Source organism: Telopea speciosissima, chromosome 1, assembly GCF_018873765.1.
Source record: "Telopea speciosissima isolate NSW1024214 ecotype Mountain lineage chromosome 1, Tspe_v1, whole genome shotgun sequence".
Classification (NCBI taxonomy): Eukaryota; Viridiplantae; Streptophyta; class Magnoliopsida; order Proteales; family Proteaceae; genus Telopea; species Telopea speciosissima.
The window spans coordinates 28,169,194-28,187,190 of record NC_057916.1 but is presented as its reverse complement, the minus strand read 5'-3'; the positions used below and the strand labels follow the sequence as shown (position 1 = coordinate 28,187,190).

At 49.0% G+C, this 17,997-nt stretch overlaps 2 protein-coding genes across 2 annotated transcripts; one reads left to right on the top strand and one right to left on the bottom strand.

Annotated features, from left to right (window-relative positions):
* Positions 1-338: 338 nt before the first annotated feature.
* LOC122642044 (transcription factor PCL1-like) lies at positions 339-1,383 on the bottom strand. The gene is made up of 2 exons (XM_043835482.1): positions 563-1,383; positions 339-523 (listed from the first exon to the last, which is right to left on the bottom strand). Exons 1-2 carry the CDS (start codon positions 1,266-1,268, stop codon positions 339-341), a joined length of 891 nt encoding a protein of 296 aa, XP_043691417.1. The 5' UTR covers positions 1,269-1,383.
* Positions 1,384-16,488: 15,105 nt separating this feature from the next.
* LOC122657677 lies at positions 16,489-17,428 on the top strand. Its single transcript, XM_043852460.1, has 2 exons — positions 16,489-16,944; positions 17,060-17,428. The coding sequence occupies exons 1-2, from the start codon at positions 16,585-16,587 to the stop codon at positions 17,237-17,239; spliced, it is 540 nt and encodes a 179-aa protein (XP_043708395.1). The 5' UTR covers positions 16,489-16,584; the 3' UTR covers positions 17,240-17,428.
* The last annotated feature ends 569 nt before the right edge of the window (positions 17,429-17,997 follow it).

Below are 17,997 nucleotides of genomic sequence, written 5' to 3'. Positions count from 1 at the left end.
ATTTTTCTCTTTCTCCAATTTATTTTAAAAGGAAAAGTTTTGCTTCTGCTACATGAGAATTCTTTAAAATCTAGAAAGAAGTGTCAACATCCAATATGAGTTGACAAGAGATGCTCTCTAGTAGTTTTGATTCATATTGAGTTTGTAGGAGGAAGGTAGGACCGTCGTATGATATGATTGTTCCGCCCTAATATATAATGACTACATTTTGAATTATCATTCGAGATCGATTACAAAGAATAATAGGAGCGATAATATAAATATACAAATCATACCAGATGAAGAAGAATGAATTCCGAGAAACTCACCAGTAATTTTATTTATCATTTGCGTTAACGTCAATCTCGCTGCTGCTGCCGCTCACGAAACATGTTGTTATAGGAATGATGCGAGTCGAAGCCATGATAGGTAGGAGGAGGGGCTGGTGGATTACCGACGGGCATCCTCGTATGGCCATGACCATGGGCGACACCAAGTACCGGCATTGGCAGCAAAGGCGCAGGATATGGCATCGGAGGAGGCATGTGGGTGTTGGCACCAGAGTCGTGAGAGCTCTGCAGCACAGGGGATGATGCGAAGAGATGATCCAAAGAAGAGGGGCCCTCGTTGGACAAGCCTTGCAGCCTCTTCAGGTACAAACGATACTTCTGGAGATGGCTGGCGACGTTCTCTCGGGTTAGACCCTCCACGTTCATGAGTTGCATGATGGTCTTGGGCACGGCGTTCTTAATACCCAGATGCGCGACAACATCGACGAATCGCTTGTGAAGCTGCGGAGTCCACACTAATCGGGGCCTTTTCAAGGTCCGAGCAGACTGATCGTCATTATTATTGTTAGAATTATCGTTTGGCAAAGCCGAATCTGACTCTTCAGCGGTGTCGAGTCTCCTTACTTTACGAGCATCGGAGCTGTCGTGAGTGGCACTCTCAGGTTCATTTTCGTCACCTTCAACGACCAAAGGGTCATGACTTGGGCCATCGGCGAAGGAAGGTAAAGACCCTAGGTGGCTGGAGGATAAAGGCTGAGACTGGCGGCAGAGGCTGGATAGAGTATTCTGCGAGGCGCGATTCACATCGAGCACGCTTCGACAGGGCTCTGGGGATATACTAAAAGCCAAGGCGAGCTCCATAGGGATCAGAGACTGAGATAAGGGTGTGAGATCGTCTGCACTGGGCAGTCCAGCTTCCCATTCCTGGACCTCGTCGTCGTCGTCTCCTCCGCCTCCAAGGCCTCCTTCGTAGTCGTTCATCGGCGATTCTTCCCCCATACTCTTGCGGCCGTCCTTTCTCAATTTTCAATTTTAATAATTCAATTAAGTTAAAAGTAGCAGAACAACAAGGAAACCATAACAATTTTTATGAGTTAGGGATCAACTCAAACATCGAGTTCGACCATAGACGGGAATTAGGGTTTCAGCAACCAGGGATTTGAAATTGCGAAACCTTATCACCAACACATTGAAGACCTGAATACAGAGAGAGAGAGAGAGAGAGAAAGAGATGGATATTATTTAGGTATTCCGATCAGGTTTGTCGGAGATCAAAACAAGTAAAAAAAAAAACGAGAGACAGACAAAGAGAAACCCTCTTCGTTTCTCTCAAGTCTCGGGTGACGGAAAAGGCGATAGGAGGGGTTAAGATAGAAGATGGGGGGTACAGTAGGGTTGGAAGTTTTGGATAGATATTTTGGAGAGCTTCGTAAGATTAGTAAAAGGTGTTTGTGTGTGTGTGGCACAGTGTGTGGCTTTGAAAAGCATTGCCCTTTCTTACTTTTTGGCTTCTGCAGCAGCGGTGAGGAGAGAAAAAGTGCAACTTCTGATTCCAAGCGCTCCTCTCCATCTGCCTACGTGGATATCTTAGCCGGATATTTTTCATTCACTTTTTCTTCTTCTCTCTCTCCCGCTGTGATTGGTTACTTGGGTTGCAAGGGACACATTCGTAACTTAATCCAAAACTTGTACCCCTTTATTTAATGCGATCAGGCCACGTGTGCTGTTTCCACCACCGCCTCTGGCCATCCTCCGATATAGGCTATGGACACTTTCACTCATCCTTTTTGTGTTTTTGTGCGCTTTTACTCTTAACAATATTGATATTGGGTAACAGCTGGCTTGAACTCGTTTTTGTTCAAACAGCTGGCAGTGACGTGGCTGACGTGTGGCGGCGTAGCTTGTTTGAGAGACTTTAAAGTGTCTCCTGAAGCTGGAGAGAGAGTGTAGACCGAGTCCAAAGCTCCACAGAGGCTATGATCACGTGCTGACGCGACAGGAATAGTAAAATAAGGAGGGGCCACCATCCATCTCGTCCCGGTTGCTTGACTTGGCTAAAGGTATTCCATCTACCGGATCTCGGCCAAATGTTTTTTGGTGTCTATAGCCTTCCCTTGGATTGGGATCCCCTTTTTTTTTGTCGAAAAAAAAAGGAGGGAAAATTACATGATTAGCTACTTTTGGGTTTTCATTTACAAAACTGTCCATCCTATGTTTGAGTTAATAAAAATAGACAAAAACAAGTTTAGATTTACAAAACTAGACAAAACACTGACTCTCCTTCCTTCCTCGACAATTCCCCTTTGAAAAAATCTCTTTTTTTTTTCCTCTATTACTTGGGGTAGCAAAGAATGGCGGTGGCTGGGACAAGGGTAGGGTTGTAGGGAATGGAGGATGCTTGGGCGAGAAGGTAATGACAGGGGTAAAAATGTCTAAAAAAGTAAATGTGGGAGGGAGAGATACTATTTTGTCCAATTTTGTAAACCTTAACTTGTTTTTGTCTATTTTTGTTAACTCAAACATAGGGTGGACAGTTTTGTAAATGAAAACCCAAAAGTAGCTAATCATGTAATTTTTCCAAAAAAAATCCCCTAACTTGTCGTGTCTCAAAATCAAACGGTGTTTGTGAAAACACATAGGATCTTACATGTTGCATTCTTAAATCACATAAATAACAAAGTAGACTAGGAAAAAACGGATCCGGCTCCTCTCCAGGGAGGCCAGCGCCCAGGGTGTGCCCAGGGGGCATCCAAGGGTTTGGTCGTGCCGCACACACCAACGAATGGATACTCCCTGGGCGTGCTGGGTTCCCTGGAGAGGAGCTCAATCCGGAAAACACATACCATTCATCATTGTACTTAAAATACCATTGTCTGAAAACTTGTTTAGGTTCATATAATTTAGCTTGTTTACTAAATTACCCTCTACACTAAAACATAATAAACCCAGCCCACAATCACTGTCTTACCTTTGGACTTTAAATTTGTGAAGGGATTAGGGCATCCAACGGTCCCAATCTCTTTCTTCCATCCTTACAACTTGCACACCAGAGAACCTACAAGTGTTCGGAGCACACACCCCCCTTCCCTTGCCCCTTGTTGTACCATAAAGCACAAGCACACACTTCCCCCTACGTGCCCAATGTATCTGATAGGTCAGGAGATCTCCCTCATCAAGGGGGACCAGACATAGACACGTGGTGCGAACTGCGGCCACAAAGGTCAGGAGCGACCTGACCTAGTTCAACAAAGGCGAGACCTGGTGAACGACAGATCTCGCCGAGCGCATATACAAGGACGGAGTTCGTGCCCAAACAAGAGATCGCTATGTAGGCGCCCAAGTACTGGCGACCTGACTCATATCAAGAAGGGACGACCTCAACACTTCATCCAACTAATCCATAGCTCACCACGAACCAACGTGGCCCGAGATTATCGCCCATATGGCGCCTGATACGGCGCAAGGGGAATTATAGGATAAACGTTATCCCTAAAATCACTCCTAAACTCTCTCACTCCACTCCGAGGACTCCACATTCCTATTAGAGCACAATTCTACCCACGATTCACCATAAATAGGGAGGTAACATCCTTATAGGATCATCTGAATTCCATTATTCTCATCTGTTGCTAAGGATTCTGACTTAAGCATCGGAGTGGAATCGCTGGCACAACCCGGTCCTCTCTGCTAACTCTATCTTGCAAGAATAGGACGCTCCGACGCTGTTTGCTGACGCAATAGTATCCTTGAATTTCTTCCCAAAAATCCTATAGCTACACTTCCATTAGACAAATAGCAAATCCGTATCTTCAATTTTGATAGAGAAAGCAAGCTTCACTGGCTCACCAATTGCCCCACAATTACTAAAGCGTAGGAAACAAACCTGTGTAATGAGACATTGATGACTGCTTTAACCAATAACCTTCGGCCACTGCAGAACAATGAAACAATACGTTCTAAATTATAATTCAACCATGGGACAAGGGATTGAAGCTCATCAACAACCTAAATCAATGTAGAAATGTTACAGTAAATGGAAAAGGAATGTGAGAAAGAGAGATTACAACGACAGAGACTAATGAGAGCTGTGGTAATTTCAAGGCTAGAACCCAAGTGGAGGTTTTTGGGGAAATATATTAGGAGCTGGAAGAGGAGTGATGTAGTTACCCACACCCAGAACCACTTCTTCTACGCCATTTGAAGCACCTCCTAGAAGGACTGAAGGAGCCTGTTGAAAACGATTATGAATCTCAAATCCAAAACTAAGAAGAAGAAATTTGAATAAAGAAAGGAGATAGGAGATCAGAGATCGACTGATTGAGCGCTCACCGTTCAGGTTGTGCTGGAAATACAAATGTTACACTTCAAGGTGAGCATATTCCTTCTTGAGGGCATTGATAAGGCATAGAATCACCTCACCAATCAGATGCTACCACCTGGCCGAGCCGAGGTCAATCCGAGGAACGACTTGAACCGAGGGAAGTGGGGCCGACCTGGTCCCCGAGAGATCACATGGCCGAGCTGAGCACCACGGCTCAGCCCGCAAAGCACTCCCAAATCAGCCATCGACCCCGAGCTGACCTCACGCCAATCAACTGAGATCGAGATCGAACTCTGAGGCCGACCACTAAGGCCGACCATTGAGGCCGAGCCCTCCACAAAAGCCTTTGTAACGGCTCGCTGAGAATCGCGGAGCCACGTCAGCACAATCCGAGAATCGCGGGTTAAGGATCGAGCCACAATCCTATCATGATACCGAATCACACTCCCATTAGGACTCTTACCTTAATAAGAGTCTGACCCCGAAAATAACTCTCCACTTCGCTCTACGCGAGAGAGCCTTCCAAAAGAAGAACTCCTACCATACTAGGACTCTCCCAACCGCCTCACCTCACTCTATAAATACTCAGGTATGGAGCTCAAACGCTCATCTCACTTTTACTAGCTGTTACGTTGTTGCACTGGAGACCTGACTTGAGCGTCGGAGATTCCTAGGTCAGAGCCACACCGACTCTCTTGCGCTCACTCGTCTTTTGCAAGCTCATCTGTGGGTGAACCGGGTGACGAAGGTTTTCACATGCAACAGATTTGGCGCCGTTTGTGGGAACTTGTCAACAAGCCATCGTCGTTTTTACCAACTTTAAGAGCAGGAACAATGGTGCATACGAGATCAGGGCAGCATGGCTCGACTTCCCGCGGAGATGAGCTACAGTCAGTTGGACAGGCGAGGCAATCATCGCCCCCTGAAGCATCACTGCAAGGCGCGATCAGAAGACCCCCTAGGGCAGGGGGTGTGCAGCCCAGCATGGCCGCCGTGGCCAATCCAACTCCCCCGCCAGAGGGTGGGAATGGTGGAAGTGTGCTGGACACAGCAGCGGCTGACTAGACACAGGTCGAGCCAAACTTGATCGGGCTGAGCCTACCACCGCCGCCACCCTTACCTGAGAATTTGGATCCGGAAGCCCCGACGAGTAACCGACAAGGTATGGATTTACAACTGCAGATGCTCCACACCAATGAGATGTTGCGTACTTTCATGACCCAGATGGCCCAGGGTGGGCTGATGGGTTAACCACTGGTCGCGCCCCCTCCAGCCCGATGCGCGTAGAGGGAAACTTGCAATAGAATGGTGGCTGGCATCGGGCCGAGCGGAGCCGAGCCGCCTCGTCACATCTGCCTCGTCAAAAAACTCCTCCTCCTCATCCCAACAGGAGCGCTCGGCGGGATGAGTAGGAGCATCATCGGAGCCCGAGGATCGGGCAAGAGATCGAACCAGCGGCATGGAGATCGATATTTTCGAGCCAGCTCGGGGAGGACGGACAGCCGAGAGCACATCGAGAACAACAGGAGGTAGCCCCCCGGCGCCAAAGCCCATCGCCTCTCCCAGAAGAGCAGTCGAGAAGCCCCCGTGGGTCTAATTTCCAGCTGGAAAGAAAAGTAAGGAGGGGTGATGCTGACCAAGTCGACCAGAATGGCCGACCTCAACGGGACGACCAAGTGAACCGATCTTGAGCTGAAGGATAAAATGGTCGACCTTGGCCGAATGAACGAGACAATTTACATCAGGTGGATGAGCCGAACGGCCGAGCTCCTGAAACCGAGCTGAAAAGAAAACTACGAGACTTGGCCGAGCAGGTGGAGGGATTAAAGAAACAGGTGACCCCAGACGCCTATTCCCTGGTCGGACGACACCCTTATCCTCCCGAGATCATGACCGCGCTACTACCGACCGGGTTCAAGCCACCTCCCTTCGATCGGTGTGACAAGACGATCGACCCGACGGATCATATCAACTACTTCAACTCGATGATGACCATGTAAGGGGGAACTGAGATTATCTCTTGTCGGGCTTTCCCCTCATCTCTCAAGGGCGCCACAACCTCATGGTTCTCCTGGTTGCCACCGAACTCCATAATGAGCTTTTCTTAGCTCTGTCGAGCCTTCGTCACGCGCTTCCAAAGTAGCATGAAACACAAGAAGAAGACGATCAACCTCCTCAGCATGAAGCAATGACTTGATGAGTCGATCCGAGCGTTCGTCTCACGTTTCAACAAAGAATCCTTAGACATCAAGGATTTGGATGAGGCCACGGCCCATATTGCGATGAGCAAAGGGCTCGCTGACATGGACCTCATCAAGGACTTGGCCCGAAAGCTGACCAAAAACCTGGCAGAGCTCTTGGAGAGGTGCAATGAGTTTGCAAATATGGCCGAGGTGCCCCAAACCCGAAAGGGAAACGAAGGCTGAGCCGAGAAGAAAAGGCCGACGACTGATGATCGTAAGGAGAAAAACTGGCCCAAGACTGATTGTCGAGCCGAGAGATCAGACCGAGCTCGAAGTCCCGACTATACCCCCTTGAACACGTCGCGAAAAGAAATCTTGATGCAAATATAGGACGGCGGATACATCCACCGACCCCTACCGATGCAAGCTAGGTCATCTCAGAATCCCAACAAGTATTGTCAATTCCATAAGGACATCAGTCACGACACCGAGGATTGTTATCAGTTGAAAAGAGAAATCGAAGAGCTGATCAAGGCAGGGCACTTGAAGCGGTACATCAAGGGAGGCCGAGAAGACCACGGAGGTCGAAGGTCCGAAGGCCACGACCAGAAAAGGGCCTAGTCGAGGTCTGGGAATGGACGAGCCAAGCGTGACGAGGATAAAATCTGAGCTGAAAAGAAAAATGACGGATCCAGGTCGAGCAATGACAAAGGAGCTCCCATATACACTATCCTTGGAGGGCCCGGACAAGAGTCCACTCAGAAGGCCAAGGCAAATGCATGATTCGTCAGGGTTGCCGAGATGCCAACCAAATGGCCGAAGTCGGAGGCGACGATCTCCTTCACTAAGGCCGACCTGGAAGGTATAAGTTTACCTCACGATGATGCTTTGGTAGTGCAGGTGAAAATTGCGAAGAGACCCCTCCATTGCGTATTATTCGACACGGGTGCATCCGTGGACCTTATGTCGCTAGATGCGTACCGACAATTCGGCTTCTGCGATGAAGCGCTCAAGCTGGAGGGCACCTCACCTCACGGGTTCTCGGGAGCCACCGCCACCATCAAAGGCTCAATCGACCTACTGGTCACATTCAGACAAACTCCATGTCAAGCAACGATCCAAGTTAAATTTATAGTAGTGCAGTCGGTGGTGGCTTTCAACGCCATACTCGGCCGCCCATCATTGATCGCTCTCCAAGCCATCATCTCGCCGACACACTTGAAGATGAAGCTCCCTACAGAGTACGGCATTGGAGAAATTCGAGGTGATCAAAAGAAAGCTCGAGAATGTTACGCCAACTTCGTCAAGCAAAATAAAGGCAACGTCCGAGGGATGGCGATGTGCGTCGAACACCTCCCTAAGGACCAGCGGGATGAACTCACAGAAAGGAGCGAAAGACCCGTGGAAGACCTCATCCCATTCTCCCTCAGCGATGAAGATCCAACAAAGACAGTACAACTCGGGTAATTGTTGAGCGAGGAACAAAAGAATCGGTTCGAAAACTTCTTGAAGGCAAATGCCGACGTCTTTACCTGGTCGACCACCGACATGCTTGGCATACCTCGACATATAGCCTAGCATCAACTACACATAGATCCGAGCCGAAAGCCGGTTCAGCAGAAGAGAAGGAACTACACCCTTAATCTGTAAGCCGCAATCAAAGAGGAGGTGGAGAAGCTCTGTCGATCAGGGTTCATCCGAGAAGAAAATTTCCTGACTTGGTTGGCGAACGTCGTTATGGTTCCCAAGCCGAAAGGAAAATGGAGGATGTACGTCGACTACACCGACCTTAACAAGGTTTGCCCAAAGGACGAGTACCTGCTACCTCGGATTGATCTCTTGATTGACGCCACGGCAGGGCACGAAATGCTGACTTTCATGGACGCGTACTCCGGCTACAACTAAATCATGATGCATAAAGAGTATGAGTCATACACAGCATTCCAAATTGACCAAGAAAATTTCGGTTACAAGGTCACGCCATTCGGATTGAAGAACGCCGAAGCAACATATCAACGGCTGGTTAACTATATATTCCGTGAGCAGATCGAAAGAAACATGGAAGTCTACGTGGACGACATGTTAGTGAAGAGCTTGAAGGCTGAGCACCACTTTGCCGACCTGGAAGAAACCTTCGGCGTGCTAAGGAAGAACCAAATGAAGCTAAACCCCGTCAAGTGTGCATTCGGCGTGACCTCGGGAAAGTTCCTTGGCTTTATGGTCTCTGTCAGAGGCATCGAAGCCGATCCGAGAAAAATCAAGGTCATCCAAGAGATGAGCCTTCCAAGGACGATCCAAGAAGTATAAAGGCTAAACGATCGAGTGGCGACGTTGACACGATTCATGTCGAGGTCGGGCGACAAGTGCCTGCCGTTCTTCAAGGCCCTCAAGAACATCCGAAACCCGAAGGACTTCATATGGTCGAACGAATGTCAACAAGCTTTTGAAGAAATACTTGGAGAACCCGCCTCTTCTCAGCCGACCCGAGCCAAAAGAAGAGCTTCAAGTTTACTTAGTCGCTACCCTGGTGGCGATCAGCGTGGTGTTGGTTAGGGAAGAGGGCCGAGCTCAGAAGCCCATATACTACATCAGCCATGTTCTTGTCGACGCCGAGACGAGATACTCCAAGTTTGAGAAGGTAGCATTCGCTCTTGTCACGGCTGCGGGAAAGCTAAGGCCATACTTTCAAGCTCATCCGATCGTGGTGCTGATCGACCAGCCTCTTAAGAAAATATTGCACAAGCCCGACGTGTCAGGTCGGTTGATCACCTGGGCAGTCGAGCTGAGTGAGTACGATATAAGCTATCGCCCGAGGACCACGATAAAAGGGCAAGCACTTGTCGACTTCGTCGTCGAGTGCACAATGCCCGACCTCGAGGTCGAGGAAGAGAAGACAGTGGAAGAAGCCAATGCGAAAGCTAAGACCGACTCGACCTGGACCATGAATATTGACGGCTCGAGCAACCCCAGGGGGAGCGGGGCTGGGCTGATCTTAGTTAGCCCCAAGGGCTTTCGCATATAATACGCCCTAAGATTCAAGTTCCCAGCCTCGAATAATGAGGCCGAGTATGAAGCCCTCCTAGCCGGGCTCCGAGTGAGCAAGGCTGTAGGCGTCAAGCAATTAAGGGTACGAGGAGACTCGCAACTTGTGGTCAACGGAGACTATAAGGCAAAAGATGAAAGAATGATAGCCTACTTGAGCCAAGCACAAGAGATGATTTCAGAGCTCAAGCACTTTGGAATGACCCGAGTACCGAGGAAAGAGAATGTCGTGGCCGACACCCTGTCTAGGTTGGCCGAGGCCGACCTCCCAAATCTGAGTCGATCAGTATACATTGAGATTCTGGAGAAGCTTTCCTTGCAAGAAGAAAGCGTCAAACACATCGAGGAGGACGGGCCGACCTGGATGGACCCCATTGTGAACTACTTGGAGAATGATCAGCTCCCGGAGAGTCGAGAAGAAGCAAGAAAAGTCAAAATCCGAGCTGCCAAGTACACCATGATGGACAGAGTGCTTTATAAGAAAGCTGTCTCAGCGCCCCTTCTCCAATGCCTCAGACCGAAGGGAGCCAAGTACGCCCTGGCCGAGGTGCACGAAGGAATATGCGGGAGCCACATGGGCGGGCGAGCCGTAGCATATAAGATACTTCGACAAGGGTTCTATTGGCCAAGAATGCAAGAAGAGGCCATGAAATATGTGAAGACATGCGAGAAGTGTCAGCTCTTCACACCAGTGCCGAGCCGACCTTCAACAAAGCTGACCGCTATGCTGAGCCCGATCCCTTTTGCTATATGGGGGATGGACATTCTCAGAGATTTTACCTCGACATCGAGGAATCAAAAGTATGTGGTTGTGGCGATCGACTACTTCACTAAGTGGGTCGAGGCTGAGCCCTTGGCAACCATCACCGAGAAGAGTATGGAGAAGTTCTTCCGGGATAAGGTCATCTACCGGTTCGGATTACCAAAAGTGCTCATCACGGACAATGGCGCGTAATTCAACAATCCGACCTTCCGAGAGTTCTGCAAGCACTTCTATATTGACTTTCGACCGGTCTCAGTAGCTCATCCACAAGCCAATGGACAAGTAGAGGTGTCGAACCGAACACTACTTGGGGGATCAAAAGAAGATTAGTTGAAGCCAAAGGTAGATGGGTGGAAGAGCTGCCGAACGTCCTATGGGCATATCGGACAACCATGAGACCACCGACCGGGGAAAGTCCTTTTCGGCTAGTATATGGAATCGAAGCCCTCACTCCCGTCGAGGTCAAAGCGTCATCATACCGAGTGCTCAACTTCGATGAGAAGACCTATGAGGATGGGCTTAGAGCCAACCTCGACTTTCTCGACGAAGTCCGAGAGAACACCTTGCTTCGGAACACAGCTTACAAATAGAAGACGACAAAGTACCACGACTCGAGGATGAAAGAGCGACATTTTCGCCAAGGAGACCTCGTCCCCAGAAAGCTCAGCACGTCCCAACCAAAGCAGCAACGAAAGTTGGCACCAAATTGGGAAGGCCCGTACATAGTCTACAAGCAAATTCGCCCAGGAGCATTTCGCTTGCAGACTCCGGGGGGCAAGAAGGTACCGAGGCCGTGGAACTCAAAAAATTTGAAGAAATTTTTTCAGTAGTCTTCTCAGATATCCTGCTCAACACGGTCTATGATGAGCATATTTTGTACTCGGCTTCGGCCTCGACGTTGACGATTCAATAAAACAAAGTCTTTCTCCACTACTTAGCGTACTTTCAAACTCCAAGCATGCCGAGTCATAAGACCAGTCCTCATAGACCTGGCCGACGTCAAAGACCGACCCTCATAGGTCGGCAACCAAGTCGTAAGACTGGTCCTCATAGACCTGGCCGACCTAAAAAAGACCGACCCTCATAGGTCGACAACCAAGTCGTAAGACCGGTCCTCATAGACCTAGCCGACCTCAAAAAGACCGACCCTCATAAGTTGGCAACCAAGTCATAAGACCGGTCCTCATAGACCTGGCTGACCTAAAATACTGACCCTCATAGGTCGGCAACCAAGTCGTAAGATCGGTCCTCATAGACCTGGCCAACCTCAAAGACCGACCCTCATAGGTCGGCTAAGTCAGAAAACCGATCCACATAGTTCAGTGACTAGACCAGCAAGCACAAATTCTTGCCACAGCCGAGCTGAACGAAAGCCAAAAAGCAAGAAAAAATATCCAAGGCATTGTGCTCGGTCAGAGAGTCAGCTCGGCCGCACAACCAATCAAGTGGTAGCCGGCCTGAGCTGACCAGTGAAAATGAAAGTTTAATAAAGATGGACGACAACATGACCTCGGCCCATCACAGATGTTTCATGACCAAGCAGTCAGGTCGACTTGACTGACCCAGCGCAACGTAGCTAAAAACAATCGAGTCCTGGAACTTGGCTAAGAGGTCGGGTCTGCAGATCGACCAAGACACACAGACAATCAAGAACAACACATGCAAGGAAAGAAAGGCAAATGAGTGCCGAGCTCAAACACTTGGACAATTTGTAAAAAGAAAGTTTTCTATTCATTGAAGGCCAACAGCCCGGCATGGTTACAAAAAGTGGGCAGCTCGGCCCAATACATAAAAAAAAGAAGAAAGTTATCCAAAACCTCGCGCAGGGGGATGTGTACATCAAAAGAAGAAAAGGAAGCCTAGAGCTCAACAGTGTGGAGGGGGTCCTCAGCAGTAGGGTCCTCAACGGTGACCTCCTTGACGGCGGCGTCCTCGAAAATCTCATCCTGGAGAACGGTCACGGCCAGGACAACCTGGTCGACCTCCACCCCAACATCGTCTCCCAACTCCTCAACCACGGTGGTCGCGTCATCATCAAATTGGGAAAGTTTGAGGGTGGGGTAGGCGGCTTCCTCATTTCATGGCACACCTCGACGTATTCCTCCGGTACTCGGTAACAGCCTCAGCTCAAGCCCGTGTCAGGTAGTCCTTGGCCTTCTTCTTGGCTTGGTCGAGCTGAGCCTTCAAGGCCTCGACCTCTTCCCCCCGCTTCACCGTCGCCACCTCCAAGCTCTTGACCTCGGCCTCGGCTTCGTCGAGTTTGCTGTAGTTTCCCGCCACCTCAGGATGGCCTCTCGAGCGTCCTTATTGGCCAACTCGACCTGAGCCTCAAGAGAGGTGTTCGTGGTCAGAAGCCGTTCAAATCGGAGGAGGGTCTCCTCGACCTTGGAAAACCCCAGAAAAAGATAACCGAACATTAGCAAGGCCGAGCACAACAGATCGGAGCACTCAATAAGAAATGAACAGAAAGCTTACCATATTAAAGTCTTGGAACAGGGAGGAGAGAAGCTCGGGGTCGGTCAACTTCTCGAGCATTTCCCTGTCTCGAGGAAGCCGACTTGCGTCCAGCCATTCCTTTACATGCGCGGTCGATGTCAGGGCCGAGTCCCTTGGGAGGAGGCGCCAGTTCGACCTTAGCGGGACATTATTGGCCGAGGCCCTCCCCAGGACGTACCGGGAGACGTCGGTCGACGAGGCCACGGGCGGAGGACCACCACCCATCAGATTGACCGAGAGCTTCTAGCATTTGATGTCCCTCGGCGGGCTCAGCTCGTCCTTTTGACCCTTCCCTCTTCGGGAGGGGCTCAGCGGGGCTCTGCTCTTCTCAGCCTCGAGACTTCTTCTCGGCATTTTTTCTCCTCCTGTCTGCGATGGTCTCGGCCCTGAGTCGAGCCGTGTCCATTGGGGGAATGTGACCGACCACAACAAGAGAAACAACATGTTAGAAATATGCCAAAAGAAAGAAAAGACCAAGTAAACAGGTCGGCTCGGATGCCCCAGCCGACCACAGTAGACTGAAGATAGCTCAACTCGGACTCCTACCAGGGGTCATATGCCACCTTTGAAGGAACCCCTCGTCCAGGAGCTAGAGGACATCAAAAGGCTGATGCTGGTGGATCAGGTCGAGCGAGGTCAGCTAGTTCTCGGTCAGGGGCAAGGTCCTGTTGACGTAACCTAAGTGAATCACCTTCCACTCGGCCCGGAAGGGGCAGTTCAGGATGGAAGCAAAGAAGAACCGAGGCTTCCAATTTTTATTTGAGGACGGCATTCTGACCAAAAACTTGTGGCGGCTCAGCGCCGCGTTCTTCCTAGTGCAGCGGGTGAAATAATACCACCCCTTCTCCGGCGACTTCTTCAGGAAAAAGAGCAGAGAAAAAAGAGCCACGCTCGCAGCTCGGCCCATCTCACCGAAAAGGACGTGGAAGCCGTACATGGACAGCCATGAGTTTGGCACCAACTGACCTGGAGACAGGTGGAAATGGTCCAATATCTGATCCACCAGGTCAAGCACAGGAATCCTAAATGCATACCTGAAGGGCATCTCGTACAAGGTCACCTCGTCAGGCCTAATGAAGCAGGCCATCTCCCCAGGGTTAGGAGCTCGGAGATCGACGTCCTCAGGGATGGCGTAAGTCGCCCTGCGACATTGGAGGTTGGCGTCAGTAACTGTGCTCTGGACGGTGCCGACACTTCCTTCTTCAAGCTCGAGAACGTCAGCAGACGAGCTGACCGAGCCAACCCCATCTCGGGAAGTACCTTCCTCACCCGACTCCTCGTCATCAGTCAAAGATGATCCCGAGCCCTCGGCTCGGTCTTCAGGAATTGGCTGGGCCTCAAGGCTGGAATCCATGGGCAGGGGAAGCTCGACGACGTTGGCTTAACGCGACTCTACTACGACGGGCTCGTCCGAGGTCGAGCCCAACAGGTCTATTATAGGGGAGCGAGCAGGGAGCTCTCGGCTTGAACTCGCACCCTCAACCGCCCCAGCGAACACCTCGCCCGCATGACTACTACCAACTGACATAATGGGTAGAGGGGACTTACTGGTTGAAGAAGCTTCGGAGATGAGCTGAGCACGAACTAGAAAGCTGAGAACGCCGAGCACCGAATGAGCTGAAGAATCCGAGCTAGCCGAGCAGTTAAGAATTTGAAACAATGAAGAATGAATGAAGAAGGGTCGCCTACTTATAGCCACTAAGCAAAGAAGATCCAACGGCCGAGAAGAACTCAACAAGATCTAACGGCCCAGATCAAAGGACGATTCGACTTCCCGAGCGCAATTATGGGGGTGGATGACGTGGCACTGCCCCAACTGTCAGGCCGTACAACGTCATATCGCCGACAGGATGAGCTCGGCTCGGTCCCAAGGAGAGGCAGCCGAGCAAGCCAGAAAATTTCACTCATCAGGGCCGAGCCGACCCCAGATGAGTGTGGGGGCCTGTGATAAGGCATAGAATCACCTCACTAATCAGATGTTGCCACCTGGCCGAGCTGAGGTCAATCCGAGGACCGACATGAACCGAGGGAAGTCGGGCAGACCCGGTCCTCGAGAGATCATATGGCCGAGCTGAGCACCACGGCTCAGCCCGCAAAGCACTCCCAAATCAGCCATCGACCCCAAGCCGACCTCACGCCAGTCAACCGAGACCGAGACCAAACTCTGAGGCCGAGCTCCGAGGCCGACCTCTGAGGCCGACCACTGAGGCCGAGCCCTCCACAAAAGCCTTTGTAACGGCTCACCGGGAATCACGGAGCCCAGTCAGCACAATCCGAGAATCGCGGGTTAAGGATTGAGCCACAATCCTATCACGATACCGAACCACACTCCCATTAGGACTCTTACCTTAATAAGAGTCTAACCCCGAAAATAACTCTCTACTTCGCTCTACGCGAGAGAGCCTTCCAAAAGAAGAACTCCTACCATACTAGGATTCTCCCAACCGCCTCACCTCAATCTATAAATACTCAGGTATGGAGCTCAAACGCTCATCTCACTTTTACTAGCTGTTACGCTATTGCACTGGAGACCTGACTTGAGCGTTGGAGATTCCTAGGCCAGAGCCACACCGGCTCTCTTGCTCTCACTCGTCTTTTTGCAGGCTCATCCATGGGTGAACCGGGCGACGGAGGTTTTCACACGCAACAGGCATCACACACGACATTGTGTTTCTTCACGAAAAGGGCCTGTAAGGTGGAACCCCTGCCTAGCTGTTGCGCACATCGCCAGATATGGCCACCCAGTTGAGGTATTCGATTGAGAAAGAAGAAGGAGGATATTTGGTTCTTTTAATTAGAAGGGTATAATAGGTACTTCATGTCATTACAAGGGCAGCATTGTCTTTAACAAAAAAAATTAACCTAATAACATCACTACTTAATAGCCCTTGACTAACAGTAGGGTGTAGGGTGTGTGTAATCTTTTTTTTCTAAATCAAGAGAGCCACTCATGGTTTTAGTACATGGTATCAGAACGTGTATTGGTAACCTGCAAAATCGATACGATACTGATACACTATCAAACATGATTGACTGTATCGAACAAAATTACCCCTAAATCTCCTTAAAAAATGATTTTTCTGACCATTTTACCCCTTGTCTGTATCGTGCTATAGATATAGTATTGGCACAGTACCAATATCGACGACTAGCAAAATCGATACATATCGCCCAATACAAGCGATACGATACCGATACTTAGAACTTTTTGTTTTTGGTAAAAAATACTTGGAACCATGACTGACTGCCACTGATAGGTTCCATATTTCGTGTGGGTGCCTCAAAATATTAGCAAACCTTAGGGGTGACCCTAATAATTCCCCTTATTTTCATTCTCCTTGTCATCGTCAGCATCATCATCAATCTACCAATAAGCCTAATACAGATCACCAGAAAAATGACATTGTGATAATGAGAGTGGCTACACACCCACACGCACAGAATCTCTCTCTCTCTCTCTCACTCGGAGGAGGAGGAGGAGGGACTAGGGGGAGTTTCAGCAGCTGAAACATGGTTACCGCAACCATATCTCTGTCTTCCTCATCACTAACCTGCCATGTGAAGTCGAAACCTTGCCATTCATTCAAGACTTGTGATTCTTCTCCCAAGCTCGCCTCGTCTCTATACTTCTTACCTCCCGTACTCCTATCGAAAAGATCCATTTTTTATCAACACCAAACCCTTCAATTTCCACCAAATAACACCTCTCGGGTTCGACGAATTTCTGCATCACCGGGAGATGTTTTGCCTTCAGACACCCCAATTGAGAATACCCAACAGATAATTTCCACTGAAGACAGCGGTAATTCAACCGTAATATCTGTTCTTCTGTTCATCGCCTTTGTTGGCCTTTCTATTCTTACAATAGGGGTAAATATTCTTCCGGTTCTATGTACCTAACATGTTGCTTCTCCACCTTTTCTGTTTCCTTCTCGACTAAAGTTTTGATTTTGGGATTTGATTTCTGCTTGTTTTGGAAACGCAGGTTATCTACATAGCTGTGACGGATTTCCTGCAGAAAAGAGAGAGGGACAAGTTTGATAAAGAAGAGGCCGCAAAAAAGAAGAAGAAGGGTGGGAAGAGGGGGAAGGTCAAGGCTAGGGCTGGAGCTGGACCCAGAGGATTTGGCCAAAAGATTGATGAAGATTATGACGATGACGTTTAGGTTCGATTTCTTACACGTTTAAGCAAACCCTGTTTCTTTTTCCTGGAACAAGATCATTTGAATTTCAAAAGCCTACTAAAGCTCCAGCCCTAGCCATTGCCTTTTCTGTTTTCTCGTTCTGTTTACTGGCAAGTTGGATGATTCTTGTTCACCAAAAAAAAAGAGAAAAGGGTGGATAATTCTTTCTAATTTCTGTATTGTTACCCGTGAATCTTTTTGACAACTTTGTCTAAAGTTTGAAAGAGAGGAAGAAAGTCTCGGAGAATTATCTCCATGTTCACTTGAAACATTTTGAGAGTTGAGATTGAGAAGCTTCTTTTCTTTGATACACAATCCCAACTCCTGTTATTGCTGTTTTTAGGTTCCCCAGAAATTCTACAGCTTGAGAGAGAACTCTTGTCATTATTTGTATGAAAATTGTTTAACAAACTACTTAAAACGGAAAGGAATTGACACTAAGAGTAAAGATCTAACCGGCCTGCGTTTTGGAACTCCCATTTTGTTAGAATTAGGAAACAGAAAGCAGGAGGCACCATCCTGGAGGAGAAGGAGCAAATCAATAAAAACCATAAAATTTCTGAATCGAGAGTTGCATAGCTTGTCAAGTACTATGGTGACTTAAGAGTACCTTCCAATTTCCCTTGCATATTAGGTTGGCACTATGAACAACGGCATTGGATCTAATTTACCTAACCAACTGGGGAAAGTTTTTCCTTGAAGATTTCATTTTTGGTTGGCCATGTCCATGAGTTCTTTTC